Source organism: Scleropages formosus, chromosome 21, assembly GCF_900964775.1.
Source record: "Scleropages formosus chromosome 21, fSclFor1.1, whole genome shotgun sequence".
Taxonomy (NCBI): Eukaryota; Metazoa; Chordata; class Actinopteri; order Osteoglossiformes; family Osteoglossidae; genus Scleropages; species Scleropages formosus.
In genome coordinates this window covers 11,910,544-11,935,926 of record NC_041826.1, presented here as the reverse complement: position 1 = coordinate 11,935,926, position 25,383 = coordinate 11,910,544, and the positions used below count along the sequence as shown (strand labels likewise).

Sequence of the window (25,383 nt, the reverse complement as noted above, 5' to 3'; positions counted from 1 at the left end):
CTTGTGACCAAGTCAGCCATATGCAAGTAAATGTGTGCTTAAACAGCACTCGTGTGTGCATTCAGTGAATATTTACATTTACGTTTACGCATTTCCTAGATGATTTTCTCCTAAGGGTAAACAAAAGTGTGTTTCACAGCGGACGAATGGTTATAGATACAGATGTGTGATAGTACACTCAGTTTGTCCAACACCATTCTTTTGAGGCACACATTACATGAGTAGTTGAGCTGGTGGGTGAGGCAGCCATGGCAGGGGGGAGTTTAACTGATGGACAGCTTCACATGGCCCGTCCCTTGGTCCCTTCAAAGGGCTAATGACGACCAGCAGACTCTACTCAAAGTCGATCAGCTAGGACATTTAAAGCAGCTTGTCTAAGACACTGGAGTGCTGTTTTGGAAGATTTATAAGGAGGGGAAGGGTTGCCAGTGTGGACCTTTTGCTGGTTTGTTTTGTGTCCACTTTAGTTATTGTGGGTTTGTTGTGATGTGCGGGCCGTCCATCTCCCCCTTTTGGTTTTGGCATTTGGTTTAGGAATAAAACCTTTGTCGCAGGGAAAAACCTGTTGTCCTGCACCTTGGTCCTGCTCATGTGAATGCCTCCGCCCTGCAAAGGCCACACCGCAACTAGAACTGAGAGGGACTGTAAAGGAGACAATGGTAGATGGTGTGATGGACATTTAAGGAGCTCGTAGGAGGTCAGAAGAGAAGTGCACTTGAAAGGGGTGTGTTTGAGACTCTTCTTGAATGCTGGGGGATGCACGGGAACATTTTATCAAGTCAAACACAACTTATACTACAGTATTCTACATCAGCTGGAGAAGCCCGATGATGGATGCAGGAAAAGAAGACAGGAAGGAGATGCAGTAGCCCAAGTGGGATATCACTATAGCCTGGACCAGAAGCTTTGTAGACTGTGATGTGAGATAAAGATCTGGCTGAGGTTATGAAAAACATACCCGCAGGACCGGGTCATGGCATCAGTGTGTTAGAAGCAGGATGTTAGTCTATCATTACTCGCAGACTCTTAACCGATAAATGAGTGAGTTGTCCAGTTTGGCAGAGTTCCTGACTGATGGATGAATCAGCTGGGTGGTGAAAGATCTTGGCTTTAGAGAGGGTGAGTTATAGATCATCAGATCACCAAGCAGAGAGTTCTGAGCTACAGGTGAAAAAGGGAGCGGGTAATAATGAGCATAGCAGTGATGAAGGCAACGAGAGGCAACCCCTGAGTGGCAATGACAGACAAGAACCAAGGGAAAAGGTGTACATGGAGAAGAGTAGGGGGCCGAGTATTGAGACCTGTGGAACACCAGTTGAGAAGCTGAGGGGATGTCAGGGAGCAACGCTAGACCACCTGGCATCTGATAGGTAGTTAAGCTCCTCCTCCATTGGGTGTTTGTATTATTTTGTTCACCCCTGGGCATACATATATTTATACAGTATGAAATGCCAAAAGAAGTCGAGAGAAGCAGGTCACACACGCTCGGTGTCGCGCGCTTTCCGGGAACGATCCGCTTCAAACGCTCCGTTTTCACTTTGCCATGCGCCTCACTTTCGGTTTCGCTTTTGCAGAGCAGGTGCTCGTCCGCGCGCCACCCACCTCTCGGCTCCGCTTCTTTGACAGCTGCTGGTCCTCGCGCTCAGTCCGCCCTCGCGTACCGGGCGTGGTGCGAACACGGCGTGAGGAACACGGTGCGGCTGCGCGCTCTGCGTTCATCGGTGCTCCTGCCGGACTCGCTCTTACTTACCTGGGCGCGCACTCACCTGCCTGGGATCTCAGCGCCATGGGCTCTGTTTCCGAGGACCTCCGCAGGCTGCTGAACGGTACAGTAACTCGCGTTGCTCACTGTCACTTTCGGGCGCACTTTGCGGTAAAAAAGTTTTTAAATCCTTGCTGCACATGCAGTTTCACCCTTTTTCTGTCAATTTAGTTACTGGGGAACACTTGTAGTAGCCGGTACATTTAGTGATTTACACTGTACAACTCCTTTCACGTGTCACTGGGTGAGGTTACAAGAATACATGTTCATTTAGGATGTTTACATAACGAAAATGGTAAAAAATGTAAATTGGATGACACCTACATTTAATACAGTATTTATTCATTTAGTACATGCTTTTCTCAAAGTGGTGTACATCTCATAGGAAATACAATGTGCCCGTTAAAAACTGGGTCATTTTTGCTATATCAGTCCAGGATTTGAACCTGTGACCTTTGCACTACAGTACTACTAAACCACTAGCTTATTGTAAAATATTATGTATACTAGATGAGTTTTGTTGCATGTATGTGTACAGTTTTTTTACGCTGCAGTATGCCACATTCTGTGATTTGGTGCAGTGTCTCTTTTCTCTGCTAATTCTACACGCTCAACACATTAAACATCTTTCAAAGCCCTGAAAAGCTCTTTAATGTCACACTTGAGGGCTGCTTGAGCACACTTTGGTCAGGGGATATATGAGAGCCTTAAATAATACATTTTAATAATTTTGAATATTTCATTTCCGTGTTCAGCTGTACAGGGGCTTGAATGATTATCGTGTCATCTTCTCTGAATGCTTTGCAAGGTGTGAAATGTGTTTTGCATCAGCCCTTGCTGCATGGACAGTACTTCAGAGTTTGTTCAGGAACAAAACACTCTTTGTTGAGTACAAACGGTTGCCAACATGAGTGTGGGGCATGTATCAGACACTGGCTGCCCATAACCATTTCCATGTGTATTTTTCATGTTGAGATGTGCATTTTGTATTTAGTTCTTCATCTCAGCAGTCAATAATTAAGAGAAAATTAAATGGGGACTGATACCTGTCCATCTACTTTTAACATCATGGTATTTTACGGCTGAGCTGTTTTGTGGGCCCTGTGGGAAAAATACTGCTCATTAAAGCTAATAATGTGGGAATAGCGTAAAAAGTACCACTACATTTCACATAAATAGTTTTTCATAGCTGCAAACATTTGGGAAGGCAGGCAAGGGCTGAGAACAGCAAACTGCTTAAAGGCAGTTCCTTCCTGCGCACAAAGAGTTGCTTATTCAACTAAGAAGAGGAAAGATGAAGCTATGGAGCCTGATGTGGTGTAAAAATCATGGGAAAGACTCTACCAGAATACAACTCTCACAGCTAAATGTAAGAAATGCAGCAAAGCTGGAGCTGCTGGGCTCTAGCGTGGAGATGTTCCGAGCTACACTGGAAGCTGAGCAGTTTGTTCTGTCGGATATGGGTGGGCCTCTCAGAAGCTGTAGAGGAAGACTCAAAATTCTCGTGGTAGAAGAAGGTGGACCAGTGGTCCAAAAAGAGCTTCAGGGTTATTGGAGGGTAAACCTTGGTGAAATGACTATATCCTCTTGAAGTGATTTTGGTGAATCATAGTGTGACATGTCAGTGTCCTCCTGTGTGAGATGTGCAAAGGTCTTGTGTGAGACCCTTAGTGAAAATGTGACCCAGTGCTGCGCTGGATGCCACAAATTCCATGCAACATATCATACAAGATATTGTAATTCATACGTTTGCTTTACCTCTAATGATATACTGTATATTTCTGTTGCCATCTTGGTGTTTCAGGTTGTCTTTGCTCTTTGTGCAACTTTTACGTGTGTGGTGCTGTGGCTTCCTCCATGTGGAGGGAATATATGTGATGTTCCGCAGCCTTGTTCTTATTAATTAACTTCCAAGAGCAGCTGAATCCGTGACACAGGACATGCTGCTCTGACACGTATGACGGGCCACTTATGGTGTCCTTATCGCAAATTGCATTACAGAAAGAGTACGAAGGTGCCAAAAGGAAGCTGAGATGTTGTCTTGTGCATAGGTGAAGCTGCGTAGCTCTTCAGGGGGACATTCAAATTCAAGCTGTCTCTCAAAAAGGATCAGTGTCATTTATTTCTTCTTTTTATAATGGCATCCTCCCTTCACTCAATTCATTTTCATATCTGCTAGTCTTCTCCCTTTACACCATTGCCATCCACATTTCTGTTTCTGGTTAAGAGGAATTTGTTTAACTTTTTCATTCAAATAGCTGTGAAATTAAATGAGCTGCACACACCCGTACAGAATATCAGACACTGACAAAGTATGTAAGACTCAGCTGTCAGTTTGGACAACACCATAATAACGGCTGATACATGATCACTTTGTGCTTTACCATCTAGGACATGGGTAAATGCAGATGTGTTCAACAAGTAAGACAACATTGAGAAAAATATTTTTCAGATTTGCCAAAGATTCCAGGGAGCTTATAGACTGTTTCTACGTAGGTGAAAACCTATCATCATGGTTTTGTGAGAAAGAAGCTCTCTCCTGAGTTTCTGCAGTGTACATGAACAGTGGTTGTGGAACACATCTGAGAGCACAGAACACTGAAAACATTTCAGTGAATAGTATTGTATTATGTATTATGTATTCAGTGAATTTCTGACTGACTGCTTGGCTCAACATCAACATTTTTTGTTTTTAAGTGAAACTATTAAAGTTCTATCACTTATTACCCAAATGATTAAAACTGGTATTGTGAATTGTGCTGGAGAATAAATATTTTTGCACAGTCAGCCTTACTTTTGGATTGCCACCTGTAACCCACAAGAAAAACACTTTATTTCCGATGGTGTAAAGGTATTTGTGTTGCAAAAGCTGTTTATATGATATGAACAATTTATTTAAAATCTGAGTTAGTATTTGGGGCCTCCAGTAAGAACTGGAGACTAGATGGCAAATGGATAGTTAGGGCCACCACAAACTGACTGAGTTAATATTTAGATTTATACAATTTGTTTCTAAAAATTTTGATTGAATGTGCTATTTTAATTGTGAGCTAGGTTTACCATAATCAATACTGTCATTGGTTGAGACAGTCGATGTGACAAGAAGTAGGAAGCAGGAGGTGCATACAATAGTTTTTTTATGAAAGAAGCACAGCAGGTACATGGTATGCAAAGTGAACCCTGTAGTCGGCAGTTAATAAAATATCTGTAATGGATGTGAAATGACTGCAATACCAGGAAAAAGTATCATTGTGCTGAATCATAGGCCATTTGTATGAAAATGGTGCGTATTTCAACAAGGGTGTATTGATAAGATCAGTTATACCCGTCTCTTGGTATGAACAGTCATGCTGTGTGACATGGTTTATGGAGCTCCTGCTCTGACATACATCTCTTCACAGAGTTATTGAGACCTATGGGCTCAGGAGTGGGAAGGTCATCGCTGTCCCTGCTGAACTCGGCCTCACGTTCTGATGTCTTGGGTGGGAGAAAGTTTTCAGCACGCAGCTCCAGATCACAGGCCCCTTTCTGCTGAGGCATCCCACTTACTGTGGTGACCTTCTACTCTTTAACATGAAGCTTCTCCTCTGTGACAGACTGCGAGCTGTTTGTGGTGGAGATCTTAAGGGACGAGAACCTGAGCCAGCATGCCAGAGAGACTCGAGAAATCCTCATGAACAACTTCCATGTGGTCCACTCCAGGTGAGGCGCCTCAGTCCAAAACCCATTATTTCACCTCTTTTAGACTGAACTTATCTGCTGGAAAGCTACACAACAGTCATTTAACAGCAAAGAACCCTTGAGATCAAGTAATGAGCACGGATACCAACACCTTTCCTGACCTTTCACAGTTCCAGCTATTCCCCCATAGCAGGAGTAAAGTAGCAATGAGCTCTAAAGTGAAGGTCTTTGGATGATTTTTGCGTATCTGACTCATTCCATTAACAGTTCAGTCGAGTAAAATTAGTGATTAGCCCTGGGTCCTGTGTACCGAGGGCTCCAGCCAAGAGCAGCGCTCAGTATCCGCAGTAAGGTAGTCGAATTATGATAGTTGTTCCAAAAGTTCAGAGAGATCGGAGCCCATTAATTTTTTAATTCTCATTAGAAACTCAGTCAGTTAAACGTTTGGTTGGAATTCAAACCTCTGCTTGTAAAATTCAAGCTCCCTCTGGCATTATCCCTCACTACTTATTTTTACCAGTTATAACCTCACCTAATCTACTTTAAAATACTACATACACATAGTGGTTGGAGTTGCTGCCTTTCACTCAAAAGACCTGGGTTTGAATTCCTCCTCCTGCTGTTGTACCCTTGATTAAGGTATTTAGCCTGAATTTATACAGTAAAAATTACCCTGCTGTGTAAATGGCTAAATAACTGTAAGCAGCTGAACTTTCTAAGTGAAACTTCTTCAATCACGTTTTAAAAACAAAACCGAAGCAGCCAAGAGACCTGTGAATTTTGTGTGATTTAATGGTATTATAATTGAAATAACTGTTATGATTTACATATTTTTTTCGGCACACAGGTATAGATTTCAATTGTCCTCATTATCAAATGTAACCAATATTTTTGTTCACTTTGAAATTTAATTAATGTCTTTATATTGATGGTTTAAATTTTGTAGAGCCGAACATGGGTTGTTTGGATGCTTGCGAATAAATGGTTGGGAAAAGAGGTGAGAGAGGAGCTGCGGTGGTGCAGTGGGTTGGACTGGGTCCTGCTCTCCGGTGGGTCGGGGGTTCGAGTCCTGCTTGGGGTGCCTTGTGACAGACTGGCATCCTGTCCTGGGTGTGTCTCCTCCCCCTCTAGCCTTAGGCTCCCGCTTGCTGCCACCCCAAATGGGACAAGCGTTTCGGACAACATGTGCGTGTGAAAGCAGGCGAGGAGTCATCGGCAGTGAAATTGCGCTCAGCATGTGGTATTCCCCATGTGAGTGACTTCCTTAGTGCAGTTGCCTGTAAGCAGCGGGTACAGCACGGTACTGCAGTGCGGACTCCTACAAGGCCCTTGCTGTGTAGATGTGATGGTTGGTACCTTTTATCCAGTTCCACTGTTGTTCAGTCCCAGGGCTGTGAGCTCAGTCCATGTTTCGGGCCATTATTTGTGGACCTTCAAGTGTGCAGAACATGTCTACAGAGTATACTGTACTGGGAACTGGTACTGCGCTGGGACACTGGTACTCTGTCTACCACTCTGTTCACAATGTATCTCTTTATGCTCATTATTTTGGGGATTACACTCTGTTGCTCAAGTTGAACACGAATACTGACAGCGGTTGGTGAAAGTACACAAGTCTTCGTTCTTGCAGACCATCGACAGCACTTGGCTCCGTCGTGTACAGATCCTTCAAAGCCCTGCAATGTCGTGCTGTGCAGCGCCGTGCCGTGCCCTACCAGTGCAGTGAAATGCCGTGCACTTTTTCACCTGCTGTTCAAGGGAGGATGTGGTTTTGTGGCCTGCATTTGGAAGCCATAACAAACCTGTTGTTTCGCTGTTATGAAGTTTCTCATTCTTTTGTTATATAATACATTGTTCTGCTTCTTCTGTGAAAAATTAAGTCCAAACACGTGCACTGCGGGACACAAAGTCATAAAATGGGCCCAGAACATATTTGCTTTCTAATTAGTTTGTTATTCTGATTTACCTTCTGACAGAGCAGCGTTTTTAAAAGCAGGTTCAGGGTAAGTACCTTGTTCAAGGTAACAACAGTAGAAGGTGGGATTCGAACCCAAATTAGTTTTTGTCTAGAGGCAGTGGCTGTAACTGCTGTGCTATATTATGATTTCTCTTTGGGAAAGAACTATTCTGATTTAACACACATAATATGTGGAAGTATAACTCTGCTTGTCAAAACCTAACGCTGTGCTTTTACTCCATAAAAATGAGTACTCTGAGATTTACCACTGTGTGCTAAAAGGGCACAAAGGACGGTACAGTACAGCAGCTGTGCAGCATGTCAAAAAGTAATTCACAGCCTTCAACCTGACACTGCATGAGTGTTAAGCCCCCGTATACGTCCCTGCAGTGTATTTCTGACAAAAATGAAATACGGTGAGTGTTGCTTGGGGGGACACTCAGGAAAAGTGGGGCCTCTTTCCTCTCTCTGTCTGTGGAGCCCGCGGCTGTCAAACGCCCGCACACAGCTTTGCGCAGAGCTCTTAATGTGCACAAGCGTAGCATCATGTCCTTAAAACATCTCACAGGAAAGAAGGTCAAAAGCAGAGAACCTGTTCTGCACCACTTGATGAGTTCTGTTCAGAAGTGTGCCAATCTTTTCTCTTTTTTTTTTAAATTGCCCGTCCTTCTCAAGGTGGCTTTTGTGTTACAAGTCAAACTGCTGCCTTGGTTTATTGTGTGTGTGTACCTTTGCAGGAGTTTTACTTCTTGTTTCTTTTTCAGATGTTTGGAAGTGTAAAACAGGCTTTTTTCATTCATCTAATGTGAAAAGAATCCACTTACACAATAATAGTAATAATAATAATAATACAACTACCAGAGTCTGGTTATGATCTACAGCTTGAACCCTGATACTTTCAGGACCCAGCAAGAAGGCTGAGCTCCTCCACTTCTGGCTTCTTGGTGCTTCCATTCACAAGGGTCCAAAATCACTGGTGGTGGTGGAAAGAGCTCCCTGGGTTTCTTAGCTGGCGAATCCCTCTTAACATTCAATGAGGGTCTCAAACCCATCTCCTTTTGATCCACTTCTCTCACTATCCCCTAACTTCTCCATAAATTTGTATAAATTTTCATCACACCATCTGTCACCATCTTCCTATTTCCTGTCTGGCTGTCAGTTCTACAGGCGGTTAATGGGTTAATATCCACCAGCAAAAAGACATACAGGCTCCACTTTGACGATTGCCTGTCTGTAACTAAAGAGCTTTGTCTTTTGCGAACCGTGCTGCTGTTTGCCCTAAGTTGTGCATTGCTGTAAATGTGAGGTATGCAAATGACAGCAAAACTTGGATCGCCCACCTGGCAGATGACATCCTCAAATTGCAGATGAGGTTTTAAGCTTTAAAAGGAAAGTAAGTTTAACCTTACAAATTATTTAAAAAGTGCTGGAATAATCAAATATGTAGGGGTCTAAGGTTTTTTTTCTTTTTTTTTGGGGCTTAGTGTACTTTTTTGGAGCGCTGGGAGGGGGTGTCACAGCACTGAACAGTGGGTGGGGGAAGTACAGTGACATCAGTTTCATTTTATAGATGCAATAAGGCCAAATGTTACCATGGATACTGTTCATTTTTAATGTACATGAGTATTTTGACCTTTATTTGCCAGGAAATGTTTATTTATTATCTGATGTGAGCAGTTAAACTTTGATGGTGTTCTAACAAAATGTGGGACGAAGTAAGAAAGGTTCACATTAATCAAATAAGGTTTAAGTTCAGAGTTGTGTTTGCGGTTTAGTGAAACAAAGCATATATTAGTATGTATTGTATCTAAATTCTTCTGCATGCACTCAGCCATCTTTTGTAAACTAAAATAGCTAATTATCAAGTACTTAGTAAACCTGCCCTACTGCGGTGATATTGGGAAAACCCCGCAAAATGCAAAAATCCTTGTGTATTTAGGGTAACTTGAAATATAACAAATTAGTTTAATTTAATGATATGTATATTTTAAACTAATACTGCCATCACCCACAGAACAGAGTCCTGCACAATGAAAATTTGATATAGAGGGTGCTTCGTACCCCCAGACACCTAAAAGCCCCTATACCACAGATAAATTACGGTGGTGTTTTTATTTTTTGCTTGCAATGCTTTTATTTTCCTCTTTTTGTAATTTTTATGAACAACTTTGATTAGTAAATTAATGCATTAATTTTCCCATTAAGAACATATGGTACTTTGACCCCCCTCAGTGGTCCTTAACACACTGCAGTGATTTCAGGCATTACATTGCAGACATAGCATTAAGCGGAGGAAACCTGGTTATGTATTTATTTGAAATTTATACATTTAAAATATTTTAAATTTATACATATTAAAATTTAATATGTATTTATTTTGAAATTTTGTTACTAATTTCCACCTTGTACACAATGTATGATAACATTAAAACATAGAATGACATATTAATGGTTATAATGTTTCACTTGCAAGCATCAGCTTTTAAAGTCACTTTAATCTTTTTCTTTTTTTTTCCTTTCACAGAAATCCTCAGGAATTTCCCTACAGATGTAAGTCACTAACTTTTACTACACTCCTCCATTGCCACACATGGTAAATACTTACATGAAAACAGTTTCTTTGCCTCACACGTTATTTGAGCACTGATTCCTCAGAAGTCCCTCATTCATCATGGAGAACGACTTGTCAGCATATAGTGTGCGACTAAGGGATGTGGTCTGGATGTCGAGTTGCTCAGCTCTGTGGTCACACACACACACACACACACACACACACACACACACACACACACACACACACACACACACACACTGTCTGAAAGGTCACGGCAAACTGGAGCCTAACCCGGCAACACAGGATGCAAGGCTGGAGAGGGAGGACACACCCAGGACAGGATACCAGTCCATCGCAAGGCACCCCAAGCAGGACTCAAACCCCAGGTGGTCAGCCATAATAATCACTAATTAAGGTTATTAATATGGAGATTAAACACTCACTGCAGATGCCCTACGATACACGCATTTAGCAACAGTGCCACACAAACATTTCTAACGGCCAAACTTCTTAACCCTTTGAGCCTATTTAAAAACTTGCTTTATACAAAAGTAAAAAAAGTAGATTTATAGAATCAAAGTTCTATGTACTGCAAACACACAAACAAGTGCAGAATCTTAAATTAAGTGCAACTTGAGAACTGGTGCATCAAAGAGCAGTCAAGTAATGGCTCATCCAAAGGCCCATATTTCTCCCTTACATCCAGACAAAATTAACATCCCACTATAAAGGAAGTCATGTGCAGTGACAAGGACTATCTGCGGGCTGCCGTAAGAGTGTAGATTTTCACCGTGGGGTACAGAGCCATCGCAGGACTGTCTTGGTGCCTGAACAGGAGAGTATTGGGTCAAATCAGCAGTAAACAGCATAACTAATTACATAAATATGGGAAACAATTCAAGGAGGTTTTTTCATAATGCTCCTTTGGATTTGTAAAAGCAAACATGTGGGGGTGGCATGGTGGCACAGCGGGTAGCGCTCCTGTCTCACAGCACCTGAGTGGTGTGAGAGATTGTGGGTTTGATCCCTGTTCAGTCTGTGTGGACTTTACACATTCTCCCCACGGCTGTGTGGGTTCCCCTGGGTGCTCTGGTTTCCTTCCGCAGTCCGAAGACATGCTGTTCAGGTTCACCCATAGTGTACGAGTGACACAGAGAGTGTGTACCACTGATGTATGGATGAGTGACCGACCCACTGTAAGTAGTGTATCTAGCAGTGTAAGTCACCATGGTGAATAAGGTCTGTGGGCTGATAACACTGCATAGAGTTCATTGGAAGTTGCTTTGGAGAAAAGCATCTGCTAAGTGAATAAATGTAAAGGGAAAAATAGTGTGGTGTGAAAAAAAGGCATTAAATGAGTGTTTGTTTAAGGAGAAATTCCCATATTTCGTTTAATGCTCCTTGTCAAAGTGCCACTTCTGCAAGGAATCACAATTTTAAGATTACAAGATGACAGCCTCTGTGTCCAAGCAAATCAGAAGTTATGGTTCAAATATTGTTTTCTGTGCACACGGGACACCAGTGGCACTGACAGTGTGAAAGCAGTCTGCACACAGTCCAACAGCTCTGAAATTCTTCAGTGTTCGCAAACATGTCGTACTTTTTACCATATCTGCACAGTAAGTCTCCGTCGTGTTTAGTTTGTTTTTCATTGTTTAAGTGGCTTTGCTTCACCTGGGAAGCAGCAGCTGTTCTTATGACAGAAAGTGCAGTTTGTTGAAAGAAAAAGTCAAAACTCCTTTTTATTTACTGTTAAATATGGTATACCTGCCTGAAATTAATATAATTACATAGAAAGGTTGAGTTTGGTGTTTCTCATTGCCTCACAGTTCCATTGTAGTGCAGTTTCTGAGAAACACTCAAAACCATGTGTCAAGAGTAACAGTGTGATGTGCTGAACGCGTCACGTGCAGTGACCAGCCACACGTCCCTCAGAGGAAGATGTCCAGTAGCAGCAGCAAACAGTCATTACTTCTTCTAACTGCAGTGTTTAACGTCCTTTGGAGCAGCAGTAACAATGTTGGACAATGAAAGTAAAATTGATAAAAGACAACATTTTATGAGTGTGGAAATGATTCCACTTCATGCAGGTTCCTTGCTTAATGTGGCATAAGAGGTCAAGACCCCTGCTGCAGCTGGAAATCAGTGCCAGTGGAGCAGTAAGAGGTCAGCAGCACTTGGACAGTGAGTCTCTAATGGACTCATTATAAAGCCCAATGTCCACTGGCAGCAAGGAGCTCTGGAGGCTCAGCTGGACCAATGTATTGCTAAAGGAGCTTCTCTGTTTGTCTAGGGTGCTTTGCACAGGTTTGACTCATTGTCCATGATGGACCTGAGCGTGTTTTCTTATTGTCCATTTCTGTAGCACTTCCTGCAAAGGGTCCAGCCCAGCTGTGAATGGACTGAACCAGTCCTCCTCTTGGGTGTGTTCAGTGCACTGGACTAACCTGTACAGGTGACATCGCCCCAACATACATCTGCATAGCCTGAGGGCAGTATAAATGCCATCTGTCCAGGTGTTTGGGTTGAGGAAAGAAACCAGAGCGTTCAAAGGAAGCCCAGTGAAAACACGGTGAGGGCACAGGCTCTGCTCATGGGCTTGGCCCACGTTTGAACCCCAACCCTGGAGCTAGACGGCAACATGAGAACTTGCTCAACTTCAGTGCTTCCTTGCATTTCCAGCTCGGTGAACTGTCTCCATTCATGTACCCCAATTAAATACCCCCCCGCTTTCATTTAATCATTTAAAAAACATTAATCATTAACCTTCCTCTAGTTGATGCCTTCTTCCAAAGTGACTTGGTGTTACATGGGCAACTTTACAGTGGCCTATCCATCTGTTCTCCAGAGTATTTTTACTGCAGTATTTCAGGGTATGAGCCTTGATCCAGGGGGCTGAAGCAGAAATAGAAACTTCCAGGCACACCCAGACAGAACATATCTACTAAAAGTGAGCCAGTACCAGTTAGTTTACTTTTAACTGTTGAATATTTATCCTGAGTATTCAGCGAAACACAGGAGGGTGGGCTGTGTTTACATTTATTAATTTAACTGACCCTCTTCTCCAAAGCAACTTACATTGTTAAGGTACTTAAAGTTATTCACCCATTTATACAGCTGGGTAATTTTTACTGGAGGAATTTAGGGTACCTTGTTCAAGCAGCCAGAGGTGGGAATCAAACCTGTGAACTTTGGGTCCAAAGACAATAGCTCTGGCTCCTACGCTACCAGCTGCTGAGTTGCTTCTCTACTGAGTACAAAATCGTAAAACTTACATAGAGTTCATCTTCAGCCCTCCGCTAGTCATTGACAGGGACAGATGGCTGCATCGCTGACTGCCCCAATAGTATGGGCTCAAAAATTACCACAGAATTGCACCTCTGTGACCCAGTGTCAAAACAAACTGTACGTTGTGAGCTTCACAAAGCTGGAATTTATGGCAGGGCTGCTGTTTGGAAACCAGTTGTATCCAAGGCCAATGCACGAAGACACAAAGTCTGGACCCCAAAGCAGTGGGAAAGCGTAATATGGTCTGAAAAAGCGGTTAGTAAATGCAGACACAAGCACTCGCCTTCTGTCACGCTACATCTCTGCCAGCTTCTGCCCACAGCCGTCACACTTCCAGCATATCAACAAATACAGGCACACATATTGTGGAAAATGAGATTTCCCGCACTCTTTCACAGCACTCGCGGGGCAGGTAAAAGTATTACATATCCTGATTGGCACTTTTTCAGGTAGCACGCGCTGCCTTCATAACGCTTCTCTAATATGTGACTGGAATTATCGGAGCGCGCTCTGTATCACCTGGCCTATTTTTGAAGCACGTGAAAGGGATCAAATTGAGACGGAGTGATCTCTTTATCTTGGGAGAAATTGTCTAGCTTATTTGGTCCCACCCCGGAGCCTCAAGCGACAGCAGCCACATCAGCACAGAAACCTCTGGCGCTGCAGCGCCTCCCAATGGCCCTCAAAGGCAGAACCTGCCCTTCCCCCACTGGCTGCCTGAGCACAAACGCATCTTCTGTGACACAAATGGGAGTATGTTTTTTTTTTTTAGGGCACTTTTTAAATTTTTTTTTTTTATTTAGCCAAACACTTTGTCAAAGTGACTCACACTGGTTTATCCATTTGTACCGCTGGGTATTTTTTTTACTTTATCAATTCAGGCTCAGTACCTGCAGACCCATTAATAATACAATGCATGGCAAGTTAAGAAATACTCTTTTACCGAGTGTATGCAAATTATACACAGTAGCTGGTTTGTTCGAAGAGGAGTACACAGTGTGTACAAGAGGATGTTTTCCTGTAGCCTCCATAATACATGCATTAGACCTATACATACTCATATATGTATAAATGGTGAACTTCAGCATTCTATTTTTCAGGGCTTCATTATTAATAGTATTAATATCACAAGGGAAACCAACAAAATGACTAGAGGTAAATAGTAGCTGAGACCTTTATGAAGCCCACATACTGTTCATGACAAGTAAACCTAATTCCATAAAGCCAGTAAGTGAGCTCCTGGTGTAATAATAGCATACAGCTGTCTGACCCCCCCCCCCCCCCAAACCCCACAGAATCTCAATGACACTACATCTGAACTCATATTTTTCAGTTTTGCTGCGTTCTGAGTAATTACTCTTGTCCTTTCTCTGTTGTGATAGTTTTACTTGTCCAGCATGGTTCTGGTATTTCTATATTATGCCAAACTGTTTTCTTCAGTCAGATTATAGTGACGAAAACTGGTGAAACCACTATTATTAATAAATAAGCAATATTTATCAGTTTTCCCTTAATTGGTAACACATTACAGATAGGTAGACAAATAGGTACATATGTCATTTTATCTAACATTTTGACACACATTCTCCCTGCAGTACAATAGGAAGTGACGAGTGAATTGATTTTCATGAGAAAATGCACAGCACTGTGATTTAAGAAGCCTTGCTGCACCCGATTATCCTCTGTACAGCAAGGATCAGTTTAACTCCTGACCCGCTGTCACATTTTCCACTTTTTTCCGCACACATAATTCAGAACAGATATGAAAGGGAAGACGGTCTGTGTCCCCGAGCGCTATGGCAACATAACTTAGACACTTTGCCTTCCTTGTGCCCCACTTGTCCGTGGGCCTTTTTCTTGCACAGAATTATTTATCAGAAATCTGTGTTGAAGTTTGTTTATCCAGCAGCAGACAGTGTGTTTCCGCCCACTTCAGTGTGGAGATCAACTGTGAATGACGTGGAAAGCAGTGATCTTATCTCAGAGCTTTGATTGGTTGTGCTCATTACATGTTTTATTTGTGCAGTGGTATTTGTAACTAGGAAACTAGTTTATCCTGCGCTCCAGTTCTCTCTCTACCTGAGACACACACACACACACAAAATAACGTATGTTCTACACATAAATAGCGGGGAACGGGTTTGGCTGACCGCTGGGGGGACACAACCCCCCTTGCTTCGTAGTCGTACCTTTTATCAGGTGTGGTAGGGTGACACCATCTTCTGCAATAAATCTCACTTTTGTAGATTCAGTCTGAAAAAGTAATAGTCTCCTGAAAAGACTTGGCACAAGAGGGATGGAGCCCTGAGCTGTAAAACATTTCTCCAGCAGACAGAAGATTCCTTGAAGTTCTTGTCATCAGAGGTCTCACGCTGGAGCTGTGACTCAAAAAACATGAAAAAATTGTCCTTAAATATAAGTGAGTTGGGGGTTATTAAAATGTGAAGAGTGAGAGAAAAATGAATGCTTTTAAAGGGACTGTGCCCAAATAGAACGCATGTTGAAGGAATATCTGGTCCTCAGTCACGTCTGTCTCTGCTCTCATTTTTATTCTCTCTCACGTTCTTGATGTTTCTTATCAGCACAGGAGAAACTGCTGCAAACCATCCAGAGTTTTTACGCCCTTTTCATTAACCCATTATCCAAAATCCCCGCAGCACAGGGTATGAGGCAGGATAAACCCCAGACACTGGTCCATCGCAGGGCAGTCACACACACACTGTCACGTCCTCTCACACACATAAAAGGTCATTTAGAGTCACCAGTTTACCTGAAACGCATGTCTTTGGACTGTGGGAGGGGCACCTGGAGGAAACCCATGCGAGCACAGGGAGAACATATAAATTCGAACCGATGCCCGAACCCACAGCCATGGAGCTGTGAGACACCGGTGCTGCCTGCTGTTACTCTGTTGCATGGCAACTCAGAAATAACATTTATATCGCAAAGATACTGCAAATAAGCAGAAAGTTATGTAAACACAAGCAAAAATTTAAAAGTCTTAATTGCATTTGTGCTTTTCATTCTGTGGATTTTTAAAAATTTATTTATTTAGCAGAGGCATTTCTCAAAAGTGACTTACAATGAATGCTGTGTAAGTACATTTGTAACTTTCTTTCAGTTTTATTTTAATGAAGTGTCTTTAAAGAATATTTCACAAATGCTTTATGTCTCCTTAAGATGAGTCACATTTCATAGAAGTTAAAATCCAATGCAGTAATGCACTGTAACATGAGTAAATAATGTAAGAAATGCCATCCACACATATTTATCACCAGTTTTTACACTTTTCCTGCAAAATATGCTATAATATAAATCCTTAAAATGACTTTGTGCATACTTAATACCTGTTTCTTGTAAATTATTTATTTCCTCTGTACCTGTATAATGTTTTGGTGTTTCTCAAGCGGGTGTTGAATTAGCCACATTAATAATTAATGAATTTCATACAGATCAGCAGCTTCTCCTGTACATTTACATCTGCATGTCAGTTTTTAGTGATTGCTCTCTTAGTCTCTGATAGCTGATATGTTTCCATGTCGGATTGTTTGACGTTTATAACATTGCGTTTGAAATAGTGTGCATACCATTCTTTTTTTTTGCAGGTTATAACTGGCCAAAGTGTCAGTGTTGCATGTAGCTTTAAGCGTTATTAAATGAAATTAATGGATTCTAAAGTTGTGGTCGCTGTGTGCGGACAGGGGCAGCGGTCTACTGGCGTGTGTACAGTTGTACCGCATGTCTGTATAAACACAGTTATGGATTCTTAGCACTGTGACAGGTCTGGTTGTGGCTTGGCTTCGTGTGTCTTCTGGTCCCGTGGGGTGCGGAGGCCTGCGGAGGTGAGTCAGGGCTCTGGAATGGCTTGGCCGACGCCCCATCCCTCACCGATGGTGTATCTCAGGTCACTGCAGGTCCTCTCCGCAGCCCTCATTAGTGCTTTGTGTGTTTGCACTTGAGCCGCGTGTTCACAGGGGCGTATTTATGAAAGAAGCAGCAACAAGCGATCAATCAAAGTCTCTTCACCTTAGCGCCTTCAAAAGACGATTTATGCCGAGCGCCTCTGCGGTGCTTTCACGGTGTGATTACAAAACGATAACCTCGATATTGAAAAAGTATAGCTAGGTAATAGAGGGGAGGGGAACCAGGACACACGTAGCAGGGCAAACAGAATTGTGTCTGTCCCACATTTGGCCTGAAGTGCCTTCACAGACTGGGGCCCTTGAATTTGTTCTGATTCCTGTGATTTTTCTCTCATTTTCTCACATCAGGAGCTGAATGTTAAGAGCTTTACACTGATACTCATAATTGGACTATTGTTGTTCAGAGGAGTGGGTACATGAGCGTTTATTAACTTGACACAATATATGCTGCATTTGTCAGCATCTGGACACTTTCGGTTTTCTTTCTTTTCTATACAGACAGAAAAAGAAAACAGATCTACCTCAATTTATTGATCTGTTAAATAAAAGTCTTAGTTATAGCCACAATAAAAAACACACTGTAAAAAAATATTTTAACTTTGTCATTAATTAATTTCAAATAACTGGAAAATAGTCACCTCCACAAATTCCTTTGTTGACTGATTTGTCTCATAAAAATGTGCAGCGTTCATCACGGTGCTACTGATCAAGGATCCTCAGGAACACCAGATATGAGTTGTTGCACAATGGAACTGAGTCCAGTCCTACATTCGTACTCTGTTTGGTTGTTCTTTATTGCTAACTAAAGTCCGGATGCAGAAATGGAGCTGTCATTTCATTGACAAGTTAAATGTTTACAGGTTGACAAGAAAATACAATTAAAAATGAAAACAGAGAAATGTTAGAAAATCTGTGACTTTAATGTTTTTAATGTAAGAACACAGTGCATAAGGTTGCCTTTTTTCAGTAAACGCTCACTAAAGTGCAGGTCTTAACTCCTACTTCTCCAGTGCAAGAGTGTGTGTGTGCGTATGAACATTTTTCCACCAGCTGATCACTTACATGAAGTAATAAATTTCTGTAATTGAACTCATTTGGCAATAATTCAGTTACAGAGGTAACACCATAACTTGGGCGGCATGGTGGCATGGCAAGTAGTGCTGCTGTCTCACAGCTCCTGGGTGGTGCAAGAGGACGTGGGTTCGATCCCTGCTCAGTATGTGTGGAGTTTGTGTGTTCTCCCTGTGTTTGCGTGGGTTTCCTCCCACAGTCCAAAGAGATGCTGTTCAGCTTCATCCATAGTGTGTGTGTGAGTGACGGAGAGTGTGTGTTCCACTGATGTACAGATAAGTGACCTAGTGTAAGTCACCATGGTGAATAAGGTGTGTGGGCTGATAACACTACATAGAGTTCATTGAAAGTTGCTTTGGGAAAAAAGTGTCTGCTAAATAAATAAATGTAAATGTAATTCATAAAAGACAACAAACATGGAGGTGCAAACATAGCAGCCCTGTGGGACCATGAGCCAGGGTGTATTTGCTGTGCAGTGAGCAGTGTGTGCCCTTCCACTGGCCGCAACATGGCTGGGCAGAGAATGACATGAATTTTAAAATAAAAAAAAAGAAAAACATCTAGGTCATCCTTGCATGAGCAGTTTAACAGAGGGGTATGGTGATGGGATTGACCACTCATTCCAGTTTATCAAATATGTGATTTTATAAAATTATTTTGCCACAATAGTAATCTTATTAGGGGGGCGCCATGGCACAGTGGGTTGGACCGGGTCCTGCTCTCCGATGGGTCTGGGGTTCGAGTCCCGCTTGGGGTGCCTTGCGACGGACTGGCGTCCCGTCCTGGGTGTGTCCCCTCCCCCTCCGGCCTTATGCCCTGAGTTGCCGGGTTAGGCTCTCGCTCCCCGCGACCCCATATGGGACAAGCAGTTCAGACAACATGTGTGTGTGTGTAAACTGTCTGGTCATTCCTGTATCTGGTCCCTTGCGGATGGATGAACCGTATATATTAAAAAAAGATTATTCACCGGACGGACAGCAGACTCTCAAGGAGGACAGCATCCAAAAAGTTGCTTGGTACAAAGTAGACAAAGGGCCCTTCTCTCTGCGTCTCCTGTACCACACGAAGGATGAGAGGAGACGAGTCATTCATTCCACACTCAGACAGGAGTTAAGGAGAGGAATGTTCACATATTGCACAGCAAAACAATCATAAGCACCATAATCGTGTGACTTTCAAATCCAGTTTTTATTTGACACAAATAGCCAGTTTATTTCACATATAGACAAATATTTAACTTCAGACCTGCACTGTTTCTGGTTCATAATCTTCCAGTGATGACAAACCTGCGTGCTTCAGGTTCATAACTTCTCATCTCCCAGACATGAAGTTCAGCTGCTCAGAGAAATAAAAATGGCTTTTAGTTCATCAGCAGCATCTGTAGAGAACATCACAGTTCACATCTTTTAACTTCCGTGAGAAAATACTGAGCTTTTCTTTCCTTCTTTGATCACATTTAGGAAGAACGATGATCTAAACATTGCAATAGACTCGAAAAATACTGAAGGTACACATTTTATTATGATTGACTGAGAGAAAACCCAAATTATGCGGGTTTTTTTTCACAATGCTGTCATCTTTATGGTTAGTGACAGTGCAGAAGCAGCCCGAGAAGCTCAACAATAATATATTCACCAATTTGTGAGCCTCCATTGCCTCAATTTCCAAATGCATTCATAAACTCGGCAAGTTTTATGACTTGCATGTTACATTTATACATATGCATTAGCGTGTGTTATTTAAGAAAAAGAAGGAAAACATTTTGGTTCCCCACAGACATCTTTATGAATGATCCCATTTGGAACGATTTGGGTAATAACTGTACTCAGTTGCCCAGGTCTTATTATACTATTAGGCCTGTTGACCTTGCAGATTAATTTAATTGCATCTCTAATGCTATTTACTGTATGCTTAAATGGAATAAAACAGGGGCAATTTAAGGCCATGATGAATGCAATGAAAGCTGTGATTGGACCTCCCAGTTTAAAAATAACGAGAGCACTTGTGCGCTGTTTGCAATACTGTCCAGAGTCGTCCATATGAGGGGAAAAGCCCTTTCCATCAGAATTAAACAGAAACATGTGGCTTTTTTCACCGCACACTCCTAGCTTAAGAACTTTTTTTATGGCCCGCAACTGGGTTTTTGAGGGATATGTAAACGAATTAAATTTTACAAAATGCCCATTATGAAATACAGTGTAGTAGAGCACATGTATTGCATGCTATTTTTCCTTAAGCTACAGTTTTGCATTGATTTTAAAGGCTATTTTTTATTTTGCTGGAAGTTTTTCAGTGTATACAGAGCTGAAATGGAATTTATTTCACGGAAGCTATAATGTTTTATTTGGAACGCCACACTTCTACATGTCGTTCCTTTTAGCAAATGACTTTTTCTGCTTGCTTTTATAAAGTCTGCATTCTTAGTGTATTTAAAGAAGGCCGTACACCTGTTTTGTGTCATGTAAATAACTGCCTTTTAACGTGTTTTTTTCTTTATTTAGATTATGAGCCTTGCAGCCCATCCCCCAGTCCACCACACCATTAGCCATCCTCTTTCCCTGTCAGTGTGCAGCGCCCTCATTAGGTGCTGACTGGTATTGCAGCTCCTTTTCTTTCCATAGAGGATAGCATAGGATTAATGCCCAGCAGGGAAATTCACAGTTCTATAAAATTATATAAGTGCACATATATTGTGTGTTTCCCTCCACATTTCAAAATATTCTTCCTTAGCCCAAGCTGAGACAGTGTCAGCGCACACGTACCAGTTGAACAATATATTGTTCATCTGAGCAGCACTTGCTTACAAAGTTCTCATGTTAAAAATATGTGCATTTAGACGGATGTGAGTGATCGGTGTCATTAGCTGCCAGTAGAAGTGCAGGCCTTTAGGAAAATAAAAATCATTTAATATAATTAAGCGCACTGTTCCAGAATGTTCGTTGGCAACACGCAGAGTTTGGAGGTGCTGTGCAAGCCCCCTGGGCAGAACTTCTGTGTGCTGCACCTTTACAGTATGTAGTGGAGAGTCCCTGTGCGGCCACGTTCTCCTCTTCCTCCATAAATTGAGCAGTGCGGTGTATGGGGGTCTGATTTAAAGCCACCGTGTCAGGTGTGAAGAGGCAGCGATGCTCACACTCTGTCTCTCTGACAGCATACACATCCGTCTCCTTTATTTATGCATTGAGAGAGCGCAGGAGGATAAAAAACCACACAAGGAGTGAAGGGTCTCCTCAGATGGCTCATAATCACATCATATGTGTAATACTGCTATTTACTGCAGACGTGCCCGAGGGAGAGGTCAGCGTGGAGCGGCGTCCCATTCGCAGCCACAGCTCCCACGCGCGTGCACACACACACACACACACACAGGGCCACTCTGCTGAGACTGCAATCAATACTTTTATTACACATCAAACTCAATTTAAAGAGTTCTTGGGCTAATTTAGGGCTAAAGGTGGTTAAATGAATCCCAGTAAATTTTTTGCATTAATTTTGAAACCGTTTCATTATTTTTATTATTTCACTCGCAGCTTTAGACGACTTATAAGCGGACGGAGCCAAAATCCTCAAAGTGATAATAAAGACACAGAATTTAGACGTGCTCCGCTCGACTCTTATTTCTGGCTTAAACTATATCAGGAGTGCAGGTCCAGGTGTTTTTTAAAAGTTAGGATTGTTTGTGTTTATGTTTAATATGACAGACCATACTACTGGGGTTACACTACTATATTATGGAAAAATTACATGAGTTAATTATGTGGATGATATGAGTTTTACACTTCACCACCGGGGATATCAGTGAAATTAAGAGTACGAGGATTTTAATATTCTCAGCTGGGGGAGTGATAGTGGCTCAGAGGTGTACTGAAAACTTAAGAGGCATTCGGTCAGCTTTACCTTACTGTTTTTAGTCCTGGGGGGTCCAGCGTGTGGCTGCGAAAACATTTATTAATTCATCATTATACTGTCTACTATACCTGTCATAAAAACTAGAAATTGTACTAAATCAAGCAATAATAGTTATACTGAGACACACACACACTTGAACATACACCACACCTGAGTAGAATATAATACAATAATTGTTCAGTTTAGACGTTTACTATGATTTTCACACACGTGGCCTGCCAAACCCATTGAGAGTCATGATTGTGGCCCTTGGCCTAGGAAGGCTGCACAGGCTGCTGTAGCTCTGACGGTAGAAGTGCTGCCGCTTTCATCAAAAGGCACATCCAGAGTTTACCTTACTCCAGTACCTGTTTACATGTGCAAGGCTGCCCAGGCACTGGAATAGATTTGTTCTGTGAGTATAATAAACTTACAGTTAAGCTATCTACACTGATTTGCCCATTTACACAGCAGGGTAATTTTTACTGTACCGGGTCATGGCAAGTACTTTGATCAAGGGCACGACAGTGGGAGGGGGATTCAAATGCTCGTCCTTTGAGTCCAAAGGCGAGGGCTCTAACCACTGCGCCTCCCTGCTGGCCCCCAGCTCACTGTTTATGACTGTGTTGCTCACTTTGCTCTTGCTGTGGCCTCTCTCAGCTCCTGTACAGTGACACTGTGTTCTTCTTCTCGCCTCTCGCCCGAGCCCCCGCCCGCCGTCTCTCGTTCCTAATGTGTCTCCTTGTCTCCAGCTGACTCCAGACAAGAGGACAGCTCAGATGACAACCAGAGCTACAGCATCGGCCGCTCTGTTCCCTCGGACGATGCGTCGGTAGCCTCGGACTACCAGGAAGAGGTCTCTCAAGAGTGTGAGTACAGAGCGCGGGACTCTCCGCACACACTCCTGGGGTTACTGTTGCCGGCACAGTGACACACACTTGGTAAGACATGCTGCAGCGCGCTCTCGCAATACTCCTCAGCTAGTGAGGCTCAGTGTTGGGTGACTTCCACATTCCCGTCTGCGGTTCTGCAGAGGATTCTGGGTGGCAGACTGCCCCCTAGTGGTGGCCCGGGAGCTTGTGATGCGAAGCTTGGCCTCCATTGGCTGTTGGGTCACTCGCCATCCAGTGAGACGAAAGTGATTTGAATGAGAGGGAGGCGATTCCCAACTTGGTCTGTTCTCCCATAAGACCTCAGAGCACGGTAAAATCCAGTGTCCTTTTCCTGCACCTGGAGGGTTAATGCAAGTAATACAACGAACACAACAGGTGCAGCACTGAAGTGTTTGAGTACTTTAGCTCCTCACTGTCGTCTCATTTGCCTAAGCAGCAAAATCCCAGAGTGCGCTTTTATTTACCCTCATTTACCTGCTCAGGCCCTCCATTGCAGCTGGACATTAATTTATGTGTCGAATAATTAGTGATCACGGCTTGACTGTCATTTAGAGCAGAAGCAGACCGTCTGCCGTGAGCCTCGGTCATTTCGGTCTTTTCAGTAACTATGTAAACGTCCGTGATTCTTACCCTTCGCTGAGATATTAAACATTGGAAACAGAGCCGAGCCAGTTGCGTCCAAATGTGTTGCTAAGAAACGGTGAGTTCTGACACTACCTGCAATGAAAAGAATAGGGAAAAATGGGGTCAGCGGCAGAGTAATGAAAACAGGGTTAAACTCAGAGCGCATCAAGAATTACGTTAGAAAATGGGGCAAAAACATAATTTATTGCAAATAAATGACAAATTACCTGAAAAGAATGAAATATGCAGTTTGTTGCTGCTTTAGAGCATTTTTTTATGATTTCCACTTGGACACCACAATACTTTTGTAGTGTTTACTGTTTACGGCTTGTTTGTGTACTGCAATGTTTACTGTAACACAGCAGATCGTGGTTAAACACTGAATGGCAAGAAGTGCATGGTTTTTTTCAATTATGTTTAGATTTTTGGAATTTGGCTGTGTTGCTCCCACATGGCCCTTCGTGGCATTATATCCATTTCCATCATTAAGGCACACGGGCACTGACCGAGTTGCAAACTGCAAGAGTTCAACATTCAGTGTTAATGCACAGGGCTGTTATTCAGCATTTGGTTTGTATTTCATTGGTGTACCGCACACACATATACACACACACACACACACACAGACATCCCGTGCTGTGTGTCTTTGCACGCTTGCCCATTTGTCATTTATTGTAGGTTAATTTTGACCGCGTGCAGCCCGCCGCTGCCTCACATCCGTCTCCGATATGCCTGTTTAATTTGTGCCCATCTGTCACAGTTATGGATGTGTGAGGTTTGTCGTCTGTCTCCAGCTCGCCATCCACCACCTCACCTGTGCGAGTGACTTATGGCCTGGTGGGTCTCTGCTGGTGCTGGTGGGCTGCAGGGGGTCCCCTTCTTGTCCACTTGATCTCTTCATGGGTGGGTGGGGGGTTCTGGGGCAGCTCTATGTAGCGCCAATGGTCAGCTTGTCACCACGGACCCTCTCATGTGTTCAGCTTTTCTCTTCAGACACATGAACTTTGTGCCCGTTCTTCCTATTTTTTAGAGTTGTGTTGTGTGCAGGTAATATGAATGTGACCTTCATCACTATCAGTTTAAACAGTAATGGATGTGTGTGTGTGTGTGTGTGTGTGTGTGAGTGAGAAAAGGTAAAGGGTTGCAGAGCACTGGACCACACCTTGGCCTCTTTGCACTTCAGACAGACTGGGGGACTGACTTGTGGACACATAGATGGACATAGCAATAGCAATATTATAACACATAATATTTTCACACAGGCTGGAGGAGCGGCCAAAAACTTACGTCCGCTGACACCTGTGTACGGTCCAATACTGCATGCCACATAAACTCATTAATATTTACACCCATTATACACTGGCTCAATTCCAGTAATCAATTTTTCACTATTATCTACCTGATGTTTTTCTCCAAAGTGACTTGCAGTAATGAGCTACATACACTGATTTACCCATTTACTGTATATAGCAGGGTAATTTTTGCTGTATCAGTTCGGACTGAGCACTTTGATCAAGGGCACTACAGCTGGAGGTGGGATTTCAAGGCAACGGCTGCAACTACTGCGCCCCCTGCTGCCCTCCCTTTGCCCCCTTCCACACAGCCTCAACCGCCTGAACCCAGGAATAAAAGCAGTGAGTGAGTAAACAAGCACGGTACCAGCAGTCAAGCGCCAAAGTGCCTCCTGAAGAAGCTCGATTTGTCGTGTGGAAGGACGAGGGACTCTGGGAGCCGCACACGGG

General features: G+C 42.9%; 1 protein-coding gene across 3 annotated transcripts in view; it reads left to right on the top strand.

The window, feature by feature from the left end:
- The first annotated feature begins 1,579 nt into the window (after positions 1–1,579).
- The window catches only part of skap1 (src kinase associated phosphoprotein 1), a 95,353-nt gene continuing 71,549 nt past the window's right edge, over positions 1,580–25,383 (top strand). For all 3 annotated transcript variants that reach the window (XR_003797192.1, XM_029247290.1, XM_018726316.2), the window contains exons 1-4: positions 1,580–1,826; positions 5,359–5,464; positions 9,925–9,950; positions 22,877–22,993. Coding sequence is in view for 2 of the 3 variants with exons in the window: in XM_029247290.1 (XP_029103123.1) it covers positions 1,787–1,826; positions 5,359–5,464; positions 9,925–9,950; positions 22,877–22,993 (289 nt within the window). In the remaining variant the exon portion in view is untranslated. The remainder of the gene's footprint in view (positions 1,827–5,358; positions 5,465–9,924; positions 9,951–22,876; positions 22,994–25,383) is intronic.